Source organism: Elephas maximus, chromosome 8 (genome assembly GCF_024166365.1).
Source record: "Elephas maximus indicus isolate mEleMax1 chromosome 8, mEleMax1 primary haplotype, whole genome shotgun sequence".
Classification (NCBI taxonomy): Eukaryota; Metazoa; Chordata; class Mammalia; order Proboscidea; family Elephantidae; genus Elephas; species Elephas maximus.
Window position 1 is genome coordinate 32,115,186 of NC_064826.1, and position 14,576 is coordinate 32,129,761.

The 14,576-nt window shown below is 37.8% G+C and overlaps 1 protein-coding gene across 1 annotated transcript in view; it reads right to left on the reverse strand.

Moving 5' to 3' along the window:
- Positions 1-14,576, reverse strand: part of CFTR (CF transmembrane conductance regulator) — a 210,231-nt gene that overhangs the window by 137,139 nt on the left and 58,516 nt on the right. Inside the window, exons 4-7 of the mRNA XM_049893700.1 lie at positions 8,765-8,980; positions 5,593-5,682; positions 4,277-4,440; positions 3,022-3,147 (exon numbers count right to left, since the gene is read on the reverse strand). Of these exons, the coding sequence (XP_049749657.1) occupies positions 3,022-3,147; positions 4,277-4,440; positions 5,593-5,682; positions 8,765-8,980 (596 nt within the window). The remainder of the gene's footprint in view (positions 1-3,021; positions 3,148-4,276; positions 4,441-5,592; positions 5,683-8,764; positions 8,981-14,576) is intronic.

Consider the following 14,576-nt stretch of genomic DNA (forward strand, 5'->3'; position numbering starts at 1 on the left):
TTGCCTTACAGAGACACCATGTGACAGAGTAGAACTGCCCCATAGGGTTTCCTAGGCTGTAACCTTTAGGGGAGCAGAGCACCAGGTCTGTCTCTGGTGAAGTCACTGTGTTGATTTGAGTGCTAACCTTTCAGTTAGCAGCCAAGTGCTTAACCGTTGTGCCACACAGGTTTAAATGTTCTGACAGGCAGAAAACAGGGTGTGCAGAGAGGCAAGTGTAAGGGCTGGTGGGAACAGAAGACAACACTGCCTTCAACCTCAGTCCCACTCTTCCAAGAGCCATAAAAGTTGGAGTGATTTGTAATGCTTCCCACCCAGTTCTTGTATACAGAAAGAGCCGCAGTGATACAAACAGAGGGCTTCAGTGGGAGGGAGTAATGGCTGTGCCTTGGCCTAATGCAGGGGGTGCCAGGCATGTGGGTGTCAGGTTCATAACGCTTGTATAATTCAAAAAAGCAATTCTCATGCTCAAGGGCAGGACTCAGAGGAAAACTTTTTATAAAAGTCTAAAAAGAAAAAGGTAACCCTGAGCACACTGATGATGTAAATGGATTTTAATGTGCCCAGCCTAGACTGTGACTCATGGTCTAATGTTTACCTATTCGAATCATGTGGTATAGAGGGCAAATTATGATTTTGGAATCTGACCCGGGTTTGAATCCTGGCTCTGGCTGTTAGTAGCTATGCTATCTTAAGCAAATTGTTCTTCCCTCTGATTTTATAGAATCCACATCTATAAAAGCGGGACATAGCACCTCCCTTGTAGAGCTGTTGTCAAGATTAAATGACAGCACAGCAGAGGGCTTGGCACTTAATCAGAATCTACAATGTATTTCCTTTCTCAGCAACAGAAAAAAAATAATACTGACTAGGTTGACATTAATAAAATGCTAGAAAACACTGTTTACAAAAATGTTATCAAATTTGTCAAGATTGTTGAAATGGAATTTATTAAAAACAATCATGGAAAGTAGAAGCTGTACTACAGGAAAGGAAGAAGAAACTTTTCAGGAAAGAGAACTGGTAATGTCTGGGAATGGAGTGAGAACATTTATAGGAAGCACCCAGAAAGCAGTTCTCTCCGTAATAAAGTTACTAACACTTTATGAGCCATAAGAACATTTTATCAGTTTCTTATTAAAAAAAGAAAAGAAAGAAAGTGACGTTATTACCATAAAAAAAAAAAACCCATAGGGCAATAAAAGAGTATATGTACAGGAAGTTTTTTGCAGCCTTCTCCCCAGTTCAACAGTGGCCCAGGCCTAACAAATCGCTCCTTTGGAGAGCATCTTGCCAATCTCTTCTAGAACATTATATTTGCTTTCTTGAATAGAAGCAATTCTTGCTTTCCCATATTCACGTCAGCACTTTCCTGCCTTTTCAGGTAACAATTTCATGCGCGATTAAGGAACCAGATTATACAATTTACAACTAAATATTTGCTATTGGAATTGGTCATACAGAAATACACAGTAGAAAGGATGGGTTTCATATTTTGTGGAAGAGAAAAAAATCTCCAAATCAAGACAAGTCAATGCCAAGAATGGCCTGGCAATGAGTTTACTGTGAGGCCTGAGAAAACCCTGGGGGCTCTTTGCTATGCCTGTGCTCATAGGGATAACAGTGAGCAAGGAGATACATGTGATTGGACACTCATTGTTAATGAAAACAACAACGTCTACGAACTAAACAGTTTCCCCAAATCTTTAGGGATGTTTCTGAAGAGAAAATGCCATTCCTTTCCTGGATTTGCCATGTAAGGCATAACAAAAACAGGTGATCAATGAGTGTGTTTAGGAAATAAATACTCTTTTACCCTTTCTATTTACATGTCAAAGGACTTAACATTTCAGCATTTCTTTTGTTGTTCCAATCACACACCTGCAACTCAGTTACCACTGTCAACTGGAACCAGCAGCCTGAATTCCTGATAACCCATATACACACCATCCTAAAAGGTTCTCTTGGTATATATTTCCCTGTCTCAGGAGCTATATGTCCTGAAATTATTGGTCCCTTTAGCAGACTTCCTTGAAGCAGTGTGTCTAACCACACTGAGTCTTCTAGAACCTTCTTTGATTGCAGTTTGTAGAACATGGAGTTTGACTAAAGAAAAATGCTATCGTGGCCACAGAAATGCCCGGCCTTAAATTCTGCCAGAATTAGCTTAGTAACCATATCTCAGCCTGTACTGTACTTTTTTTATTGGATGTAAGCTTTACTAGTTGGTGAAAGAAAAATTCTCTGAGGTGAAACAAGACTGAAGATAGGTGCCAAGTGCTTATTCTATTTTATGAAGTGGCTTTGATTGCTTTAATCTACAGATCTTCAGGTGGAGGGATGGTACGAACACCATTTACAGATTATTGCTAAATTCAAGAAAGAATAAATATATTTTACCCAAACGAGGTTTTTTTTTTTTTAGTTTGTCATGATTGATAAATTAAATGAAATGCAATAATAGGGAGTCATATATTTGGTACAGAATCGTGTTTTTATTCTTGTTATTGTTGGGTGCTGTTGAGTTGGTTCCGACTCATATATTTATTCAAGCTGGGCCATTTAAGGTTTCAAGCAGACTATTAAACCCATTGCGATATGATTCTGACTCATATCGACCCCACAGGACAGAGTAGAACTGCCCCATAGGATTTCCAAGAATTGGCTGGTAGATCTGAACTGCCGACCTTTTTGGTTAGCAGCCGAGCTCTTAACCACTGCACCACCAAGGGCTCCAAAATATATTAAACCCAGTGCCCTCCAAAATATATTAAGTAGCTATAAATACATGTAGAAGATTCTTAAAACGTAAAAAGTGTAAATATCCTTCTAATGCAAAGTAATACAATCAACTATAAAAAAAAAAAACTAGGACTACACACTAATGCATGAATATTGATATCACTGAATACAATTGTCTGATTGTCAGGAACCCCCAAATGGGTGCCAGAAGTCCACTGTGGCGTCCCCATTTTTAAAATGAAAATTGCTATAGATACTGAAATTATCAAAATGACTTACTGTCTTAGGTTTTCGATCATTTTTTCCATTGCTTCCTCCCAGCAGTATGCCTTCACAGATTGGATATTTTCAATCATTTCAGAGGTGATCACAAGTCTTTCATTGATCTTTCCAGCTCTCTTATCTCTACAAATAAATGAATAAATGAATCTAATAGTAAATACAGGTCAAATTATTCACTAAGAACTGCTCACCCTTTTTAAGAAAAATCACTTTTTTTTATTAAATAGATGAGCATGTATTTAATTAGCAAATAGATGGTAACAAAATAACAGCTACCATCTCCCTAATTGCCAGACACTGTATCAGGCTCATCCCATGCAGCAGCTCTAACCCTTATGACAGTTTCACGAGAGGCATATGCTATCCCAGTTGTAAAGATAAAAAACAAAAAACTAGAGACGGCGAAGTAAAGCGACTTGACTAAGGTCACACACTAGTAAATGTGCAACCTGGAATTCACACCGAGAGCTCTCTGGCTCCAAAGTTTGTATGCTGTTGTCATGCTCTAGCTCTCATACTCTAGAAGTCTTCTACTATAGTCATTCCACAATAAAAGTAAAAATTGTGATGACTGGTGAACCAGACTAAGAAAAGTCAATCAACTCAATGTAAAATGTGTGCATTACCTCCAATTCACATAAATGTTGTATTCATTCTACCTATACCTTATGATATATTTATATAAAACAGTAATATATATAAAAATAAATATATATCAATATGTAGATACATAAAATGAACTGAATCTTAACATTTGTAAAGAAACATTTTATATAAACAATTTATTAAAAAACAATTTATAAAGAAATTCTATAGATAAACAAGCAAAGCACTGATTTAACCAAAAAAACCCAAACCCATTGCCATCAAGTCAATTCCGACTCATGGTGTCCTATAGGACAGAGTAGAACAGCCCCTCAGGGTTTCCAAGGCTATAAATCTTAACAGAAGCAGGCTGCTGCATCTTTCTCCCGTGGAGTGGCTGGTGGGCTCAAACCACTGACCTTTTCGGTCAGCAGCCAAGCACCTTAGCCACCGTGCCACCAAGGCCCCTACCCATTGATACAGGACCTGTTATTCACACCATTACAATAATTCCTTTTTAGTGCTACCTCGATGGCACTTGGTTTTTTTTGAGTGAGTGCTACCCAGTAAATTATGGTTCAGTGCATATAGCAGTCCTGGTTTCATGAATGTGGGCTTTTGAAAATCTGATTGAAAATACTTTCAAGCTTTGAAAGGAGGTTGCTACCTGTACTTCATCATCATTCTTCCTAACCCAGCTTGACCAAGGGCGACAATTATCAGGAAAGCAAGTCCACAGAAGGCAGAGGCCTGGAGCAGGTCCCAGATCAGCCCCATCAGAAGTGTCACTTGTAAAGGAGCAATCCACACAAAATGTGCCAGTGCAAGTCCCTAGAAAAGAAAATCACAGCTTAAAACAGTGGCATTTTACACTTCATCCCGAAAAACAAACACATTTGACACAATAGCAAAAGCATAGTGAGCTTATCTAGTCAGAGTTCAAAACACATTAAAATCTAGGAGGTCACTGGATTTTAATTCCAGCTGAGTACTCTAACCTCTTTATTCATCGCTACACCCCAAGTTCACAGTTGTTGAGATGCATGTGGTTACATGAAATATTAAATAAATCAATGCATCAACAAATGGGTATTCATAAATTTTAGTTCTACCTGTATTTACCAGCATTTAGTTACTATTTAGGATAGAGCCATTATTTGCCTCATTGTAGTCTCTGCTCCGCTCATTTTTAATATTAAATGATCCCCAAAACAAAAAACAAACCTCTTGCCATCCAGTTGCCAACCCTACATGTTTCAGAGTAGAAACTGCTTCATAGCGTTTTCTTGGCAAACCCTGGTGGCATAGTGGTTAAGAGTTACAACTGCTAACTAAAAGGTGAGCAGTTCTAATCCACCAGGTGCTCCTTGGAAACCCTATTGGGTAGTTCTACTCTGTCCTATAGGGTCGCTACGAGTCGGAATCGACTCTACAGCAATGGGTTTGGTTTTTTGGTTTGGTATAGACAAAGGGCTCTCCAGAGCCTCAAAGTATACAACTCTGCAGCCCTATCATCTGATAGAGCTATCCAGAATAAATGCACGCTCAGTTCAACAGTAATTTCTCTGGCACCTGCTGTGGGTTCAATACCATGTTAAATGCAAACATAAAATACACTGTCTGTCCTCAACAACCCTGCATTTACGTGTGACATAAGACAGCACTGAACCAGAATTTCTCAGGATATCATATTCAGTCAAAATAAATAATTGGTTTAAATGAAACAAGATCTGATAAAGATTGAACTATGAGAAACCTTACTAAATACACAGCAAGCTGGGGCACCTTTGGCCTGGGTGGTCCCACAAGACCCCAGAAAGCCACTCTGCTAGACAACTTAGCTTTCTCAGTTTTCTGAAATAGGGAAGGTAGGGATGAGTACAGCTTAACCACCTATTGCTATTATCTGACCAAGAAAATTCCACATTTGGATTTATGATTTATAAAAGTAATGATTAAAAGATTAAATTGGTAGATACATACTTCATCAAATTTGTTCAGGTTGTTGGAAAGGAGACTGACAAGTTGTCCAATACTTATTTTATCAAGAACACGGCTGGACAGTTTTAAAGTCTAAAAGAAAAATGGGAAATTAGATGACATCAACAAAGGCAAATATATTTGTAAGTAACATTGTAACACAGCTGAGGACTTAGGTTACTATGCATGCATAATCAAGGAAAGTAATGAAAATTATTTCTGTCCATTCTGCTCAGCATCTTCTCAGATTTATATTCTTCTTCATAGCATGTATTATATTGGCATGCCTCATGCCTCTGTTTCATTTTCCAGCATCTGGAAAGTAATAAATATTTTCTCTCCTCCACGATAGCAATGATATTATACTTAAGTATCTACCTACATAGCTGGGTTTTGTTTGTTTATATACATATTTTTTAAATGAGAGACAGAACCAAAGCAATACCAAATTAAAACCTTGCCCTTACATTTTTCATGCAGTCCTATACAAATTCTATTGGATAAAATTACTGTTAAGGTGAAAAAAGCATATTATGAATAATTGAATCATTAATCATTTTGTGAAAAAATTACATTAACAATACAAAATCCTTAAGTTTTCTAAAGAAAAATACAACAGCCTGCACAAAACAGAATTGTTAAGTCAATAATTTAAGCACGATTATAAAAGTTCACAGGGATACTTTGACTGTAAAATTTAATAACTGATTTGCCCATTAGATGACTTTGACTGGAAAATATCCATTTAATATTTGTTTCAGTTCAATCCCACACATATTTACTCAGCACTTAGTAGATGCAAATCACTGTGCCCAATCTTTCAGGGATTATTATTAATATTTACAAAAACATAATTCTTGCCTCCAGACAAGCTGGTACATGAATATTTACAATGATATGACAAGCGAGTTAAGGGAAGCACAAAATAATAGGGTAACAAAAAGATCACACATGTGGTTAAAAAAAACCTGGAAAGATTTCATTGAAGAGGTAGAATTTGAGAATGGGTCTGGAATGAATGAGGTTTAGCTAAGCAGAAACAAATGAGGAAGCAAAGCAGTTAATCCCAAAACATTATCAGAGCAATCTGAGGGGAAAAAAGTCCATTGAACTGGAGGGCCAGTCTGAGTAACTTTGAGTTCTCTGTGGGGCTTAATATACAGCATGTCCACAGTCAGCATTCAGTAATTGTTCACTGGTTTTAGTTAGCTCTATGTTCTTGAGATTCATAGGAAAAGCTCAATGTAGTTTGTATATAGACTCACTATTTAAAGTGTATCTTGAATGTATCATAGTTATACCAGATTTCGGAACAAAGTAAAATGTACTGTATTACAAAATTTGGAATATTGTACAAAGGGTTAAAGACTGCCTATCATGAGGATAAAACTGGTCAGATATGAAAAAGCATAAGATATGAGAAGAACTAAAACGGGCTCACTTTAGGGACCCAAACAGCACCACGTGGAGATGTCCCCTTGGGTTCTTTGGTTATGAAGTCAGTGTAGGACAAAAAGTGCAGGTAGAGAGGTAAAACAACATGGGTAAGAAAGCAGATATTCAAGGTTGAAAACAAAGAACTGATACAATAGAGTCTAACTTTTCATTAATGCTTTCTGGATCTGAAAGCATATATATATTTGCGCTAAATGTTATATATGGACCAATTTACAAACTAAAAAAAAAAAGCCTGCTCTTTAATCTCATCTTCTCTTTAGCCCAGAACATTTCACGCCTCTCTCTTCCTATGTAACAGTGTGTCTTATTGCTGTTACTTCAGTATTTATTTTATTTACATAGTAATTGGAAAACCCTCCACTTCAGAGACTGAGCTTCACTTATTTTAAAATTTTTTGAAGCAGTTTGTGCACAATTTTCTGTATTTGTTAGATCTTAGAATCCTTGTTCATGAAATAGGGATAATAGCACCTACCATACAGAATTTTAAGGAAGATCAAACGAGCTAATACACCTGAATCACTGAGAAGCATATTGTGAATATTATTAGCTACTAGTATTATAATTACAGTGTGCACTTTTTATAAATATTTAATGGAATCCAACTCTCTATGATACACAAGCTGTGTAGAATCTACCTTCCAAATAAGGCCTAATAATTTATTCACCCCAAAATTTCTGGATCAAAAGAAATTTTTTATCACCCATGTTTTCCTGATACCTGTGAATAGATGAAATTGTAGCTGAGTTGATTTGATTAAACCGTGGACTCCATTTTTCTCATCTGCCTCCATATATGGCTTTTTTGAGCAATAAAATATGGCTATCAAGGTTTTACAACACAATTGACCTTGCCTGTATGTTACGGAAGTCCTATATGTTATTTGCCAGAGGTGAATTTTAGATCCATTGCCCTCATAAGACAAGTACACAAAGTTTTTACATTGGGGGAATTAAAAACGAAGGGTGAAGCATTACCCAAATGATTGAATCAAAACAGCTTTCTACAATGACTTGATAGATCCAAGCAGTCACATCTAGTGCTGAATTGGTTTGGTGGGAATAGACACCACTGAAATGGCTTTAAATCCTGTTTGTAAGGTAACTAAGTCTTGGACTGAATTCCCCTAAATCAGACTTCAGTAACTTCAGCTCTTGCCTGGACAACACATACAAAAAAGTAGGGTAGGTTCTTATGGTCGCAAAGCATATGTACAGGATGATAAAAACCTAACACAAAATAAGGCAGTAAATACCACTGCTGTGTCACAACTAGTTAACAGGTGGGAGCTTTTATTGCTTGGGTTATCATTAACAATTAGGTACTACCCTCTTGCTATTGAACATGGCATTTTACCATAAGATGGCATTTTGTCCTTCACTTTTATGCAGACTGTGAGAGTCGTTTTAACAAGAAATGATAGTTCCCAAAGAATGACGACATAACTAGTGATTAAAATAAAAATGAAGCCTACAATATAGGCGGTTTATAGGGAGTGCTCAATAATTATTAGTTGAAGTAAATTTATTTATCAAGAAAAATTAGAAATCTTAATTATTTCTTCCATTTATTTCATAGGTATCAGTTACCAAATTGATTTCAGCATTTATTCAACGGCAATGGGTTTTTTATACCAGCTTTGCCATCTTATTTGTGGCATTTAAAACATAATGCTACTACATGTATCATGGAGCCTGCGCAAGGACGTATCATTACCTTCTTATAAATCAAACTAAACATAGCTATTCTCATCTGCATTCCCATGTGATGGAGGCCAAAAATGGCTGGGTGTAGGAGCAGCGTCCTCACGATGAAGAGAAGGCACAGGCCTATGGCCAAGTAAATCGCAATGGAGCGTTCCACCTTGTTATCTGGATCATAGGAAGCTATGATTCTTCCCAGTAAGAGTGGCTGGACTGCCTTGGTGACTTCCTGCAGAAGAGAAAAAACAGAGAATGTAAATTTCATTTTATAAATTTTATAAAATGGCCTGACCATTTCAACATGAGAAGTTTCATCTTTAGTTCTTGTTAGTTGCAGTTGAATCAGTTCTGACTCATGGTGACCCTATGTGTGCAGAGCAGAACCACTCCATAGGGATTTCAAGCCTGTGACCTTTTGGAAGCAGATCACTCATCTGTATAGAGTAGGACTTAACAATGGACTTACACAGAAGGCCATACCATACATGAAAACTCCTGATGTTATTTTTAATATCTTGATACTTTGAAATAAGATTTGTTGTTTGATTGTAGCAAAAGTCATTTGGAGACAAGTTTGTATACAAGGTAAATGTGTGGGTACTTTTTACTAAAAAGTGAAGAGTGGCTATAAAGTAAAGGTGTGGTTTACGGAGTGGTTTATTAACTATTAACATTTATAGAGCACTTAACAGTTTATAAAAGATTTTTGCCTTTGATTTTCACGACAACTCTAGCAATTAAAGTAGGCATTATTATTCTAACTTTGAGATAAAAAATTGAAGGCTAAAGAGACCAAGTGAGTTGATGTAATTTCAAATTAGGACTTTGAAAACCATTTTGAGCTGTGGCATTATTTTGAGAATGAACACAACTTTGAGAATCCAGAAGAGCTGGCAAAAGGAAGGGAGGAGCAAGCCCGCACTGTTGTTGTTGTTAGCTGTCATTGAGTCAGTTCCAAACCATAGCAACCCTATGTACAACAGAACAAAACACTGCCCAGTCCCGCGCCATCCTCAAAATTGTTATGCTTGAGCCCATTATTGCAGCCACTGGGTCAATTCATTTCATCGAGGGTCTTCCTCTTTTTCGCTGACCCTCTACTTTACCAAGCATGATGTCCTTCTCCAGGGACAGATTCTTCCTGATAACACATCCAAAGTATATAAGACACAGTCTCACCATCCTTGCTTCCAAGGAACATTCTAGTTGTACTTCTTCCAAAACAGATTTATTCCTTCTTTTGGCAGTTCACGGTATATTCAATATTCTTCGCCAACACCACAATTCAAAGGCGTCAATTCCTCTTCAGTCTTCCTTACTCATTGTCCAGCTTTTGCATGCAATGATGCTGTTGAAAATACCACGGCTTGGGTCAGTCGCACCTTAGTCTTCAAGGTGACATCTTTGCTTTTCAACACTATAAAGAGGTCTTTTGCAGCAGATTTGCCCAATGCAACGCGTCTTTTGATTTCTTGACTGCTGCTTCCACGGGTGTTGCTTGTGGATCCAAGTAAAATAAAATCCTAGACAACTTCAATATTTTCTCCATTTATCATGATGTTGCTTATTGGTCCAGTTGTAAGGATTTTTGTTTTCTTTATGTTGAGGTGTAATCCGTACTGAAGGCTATGGTCTTTGATCTTCATCAGTAAGTGCTTCAAGTCCTCTTCACTTCCAGAAAGCAAGGCTGTGTCATCTGCATAACTCAGGATGTTAATTGGTCTTGCTACAATCCTGATACCCTGTTCTTCTTCATGTTGTCCAGCTTCTCGGATTATGTGCTCAGCATACAGACTGAATAAGTATGGTGAAAGGATACAACCCTGACGCACACCTTTCCTGTCATTAAACCACATTAAACCAGGATACTTGTTCCTTGTTCTGTCCGAACAACTGCATGTTGATCTATGTACAGGTTCCTCATGAGCACAATTAAGTGTTCTGGAATTCTTATTCTTTGCAATGTTATCCATAATTTGTTATGATCAACACAGAGGAATGCCTTTACATAGTCAATAAAACACAGGTAAACATCTTTCTGGTACTCTCTGCTTTCAGCCGGGATCCATCTGACATCAGTTATAATATCCCTGGTTCCACATCATCTCCTGAATCTGGCTTGAACTTCTGGCTGTTCCCTGTTGAAGTACTGCTGCAACTGCTTTTGAATGATCTTCAACAAAATTTTACTTGTGTGATATTAATGATACTGTTTGATATTTTTTGCATTCTGTTGGATCATCTTTCTTTGGAATGGACACAATTATGGCTCTCTTCCAGTCAGTTGGCTAGGTAGCTGTCTTTGAAATTTCTTGGCATACACGAGTGAGCACCTGGGCTCCATTTGTTGAAACATCTCAATCGATATTCCATCAATTCCTAGAGTCTTGTTTTTCACCAATGTCTTCAGTGCAACTTGGACCCTCTTCCTTCAGTACCCTTGGTTCTTGATCATGTGCTACCTCCTGAAATGGCTGAACATCAACCAATTCTTTTTGGTACAGTGATTCTGTGTATTCTTTCCATTTTCTTTTGATACTTCCTGAGTCATTTAATATTATCCTCCATAGAATCCTTCAATATTGCAACCTGAGGCTTGAATTTTCTCTTCTGTTCTTTCAGCTTTAGAAATGCTGAGTGTTTTCTTTCCTTTTGGTTTTCTAACTCTAGGTTTTTCAGATTTCATTATAACACTTTACTTTGTCTTTTCAAGCTGCCCTTTGAAATTTCTGTTCAGCTGTTTTACTTCATTTCTTCCTTTGGGTTTAGCTACTCTAGGTTCAAGAGCAAGCGTCAGAGTCTCTTTTGACATCCGTTTTTGTCTTTTCTTTCTTTCCTGTCTTTTTAACGACCTTTTGCCTTCTTCATGTATGATGTCCTTGATGTCATTCCCCAACTCGTTGTCTGGTCTTTGGTCATTAGTGTTCAACGTATCAAATCTATTTTTGAGATGGTCTCCAAATTCAGGTGGGAATATATTTAAGGTTGTACTTTGGCGCTCATGGACTTGTTCTACTTTTCTTCTGCTTCAACTTGTACTTGAATATGAGCAATTGTCTCTTCCACTGTTGGCCCCTGGTCTTGTTCTGACTGATGACATTGAGCTTTTCCATCATCTCTCTCCACAGATGTCGTTGATTTGATTTCTGCGAGGTCCACGTGTACGGTCACTGTTTATGTCAGTGAAAAAAGGTATTTGGAATGGAGAAGTTGTTGGTCTTAGACAAAATTCTATCATGTGATCTCCAGCATCATTTCTATCACCAAGGCCATGTTTTCCAACTCCCGTTCCTTCTTCTTTGTTTCCAACTTTTGCATTCCAATCACCAGTAACTACCAATGCACTAGCATCATTTAAAGACAGTCACTTCTGGCATCATTACCTTTCAGAGTCTGAAACACGAACAGACTTCAAGGATGGGGGCTTCCTGCTGACTTCAACGTCAGGCCAGTTTCCGATGACTCATCAACTATCTTCTATGCCTGTATGATCTACCTACTAGTATCTTTAATTGACTACTTGCCCATATTTTCATCATATACATTAATATTTCTCCTGAGTATGTAGGAATAGACCTGAACCCAGGGATTTGAACCTTCTTACCCATCCTACTAAACTGTCTTCGAAAGGGAAAGACAAGTAAAAGAGGGATCTAATGCTAAACCCTCAAGGGAAATGATGTTATGCTGATTGGCTGCATTTCAAATTTATATTTCAAGCTTGGCTGGTCTCCCCAGAATTGCTCAGCAGTACTCTCCCTTACCCCTTAATCTCCTTTTCCATTCCCTACAATATGTTTTCTAAACTTCAAGTGCCCAATAATACCACCCCCCTCATTCTCAAGAGATGACTACGCTTTTTCTATATCGGCTTTATCTCTTCACAACCCCACAAGGAATCCTAGCCTAGATATCCCAATACAGTGTCAATACCCATTGCCGTGGAGTAATCTGGTCACATAGCAACCCTATGTGTACCAGAGTAGAATTGTGCTCCACAGGGTTTTCAATGGCTGATTTTTCAGAAGTAGATCACCAGTCACCTCTGGGCGGACTTAAACTTCCAACCTTTTGGTTACCAACCAGCATGTTAACCATTTGCACGACCCAGAGATTCCATATTCTAGATATTTAAAAAAAGAAAAAACTAAACCTGTTGCCATCAAGTCAATTCCGACTCATAGCAACCCTATAAGACAGAGTAGAACTGCCCCCATAGAGTTTCCAAGGAGCAGCTAGTAGATTCAAACTGCCAACCTTTTGGTTAGCAGCCAAGCTCTTAACCACTACACCACCAGGGCTCCAAGAGCCATCATTATTGACCACTGGCTTTATGTAGCCACTCATTCTGTACTTTATATACAGTACTTCATTTCAACACCACTGTGTAGACCAAGGGTCTAAATGTAATGAAAGAAGATTCAAACCTTTAAAAAAGTTTCCAAACTTATCACAAACATGGATATTATAGTTCTATCAGGTCACGATAGCCACATTTTAAATATATTTGAATTATATGAAAAATACAGACAAGTGCTGAAAATAAATTCACTTACCACCTACCCAGACATATCTGCCAAAGAGCACTTGTTTTTTAAAACTAAATAAGCACAGAAAATACCACTTGAGTGCATGTACCATCTTATGCATGCTTTTTCCTTTTCTTACGTGTGCACGCAGCCTTAGAACACACATAAAGAATTGTTTTTTAGGTTTCAAATTGTACATAAATGGTATCAGACCATGCGTTTTTCAAATTTTTCTTTTCTTTTTACTCGACACTGTGTGATACTTATGTGGCTACCTCATTTATTCTGGAACTGTTTCACATTCTATCACATGAATAAATCAAGTTATTTGCCCATTGCCCTACTTTGGGGTGCTTGGGTTGTTTCCACATCTACTGAATTGTTATTTGCTTGCAATTTATAACAAAATAAGTAAAATTGGTATTAATCTAAATGGGACACTTGTTTTATATGCTGTCATTACTGAATTAGTTGTCACCTTGCTCAAACCAAAAGAGGACATATTCCTAGCCTTTGAACGACAATGGCCATTTCACAAAGCCACTGGTAACATTACTCTAGGAGAGCATGTATTCATAGGAAAAAAATAAAACTTATTTTTAGTAGAGAAAAGTCTGATAATAAAACCACCTGCAAACACCAAACCAACATAAACCTCACCACAACACTGAACTGTTAACATTCAAGGGCAAAATCAGCACTCTGACAACTCCCTCTTCTATAGTTTTCACTAATCTGTTTTAAGCAGCATATTCTCTAATATTTACAATGGAACCATTTACAGGTATCACCTGATTTTTTTATTTGGAAGAGAGAAACAATGGTAACTGATACCTGTACTAATCTAGAAGTGCAGTCCTTTATAAAAATCCCCCCAAGATTAACTGGGAGAAACACAGCCCCAGATTCTTGGAAAGTAATGCTTTGTGTACCCATTGCTGTAACCTATTTCCAGAGTCACCGAAATTTCCTGATTTACCACCACAGGACATAGTACAAGCAAACTCAGGCTTGAATGTAATGAGGAAAAGCATACTTTTATTTGGTGTGTGAACGTATGTGTGCCTTTGTGTGTATGTGTGTGTATGTGCAGACAGAGAGCCCTGGTGGTGCAGTGGTTAAAAGCACTCAGCTGCTAACTGAAAGGTCAGAGGTAATAACCCACCAGCTGCACCATGGGAGAAAGATGTGGCCATCTGCTTCTGTGAAGATTTACAGCCTTGGAAACTCTATGGGGCAGTTCTACTCTGTCTTATAGGGTCACTATGAGTCAGAATCGACTCGACGGCACTGGGT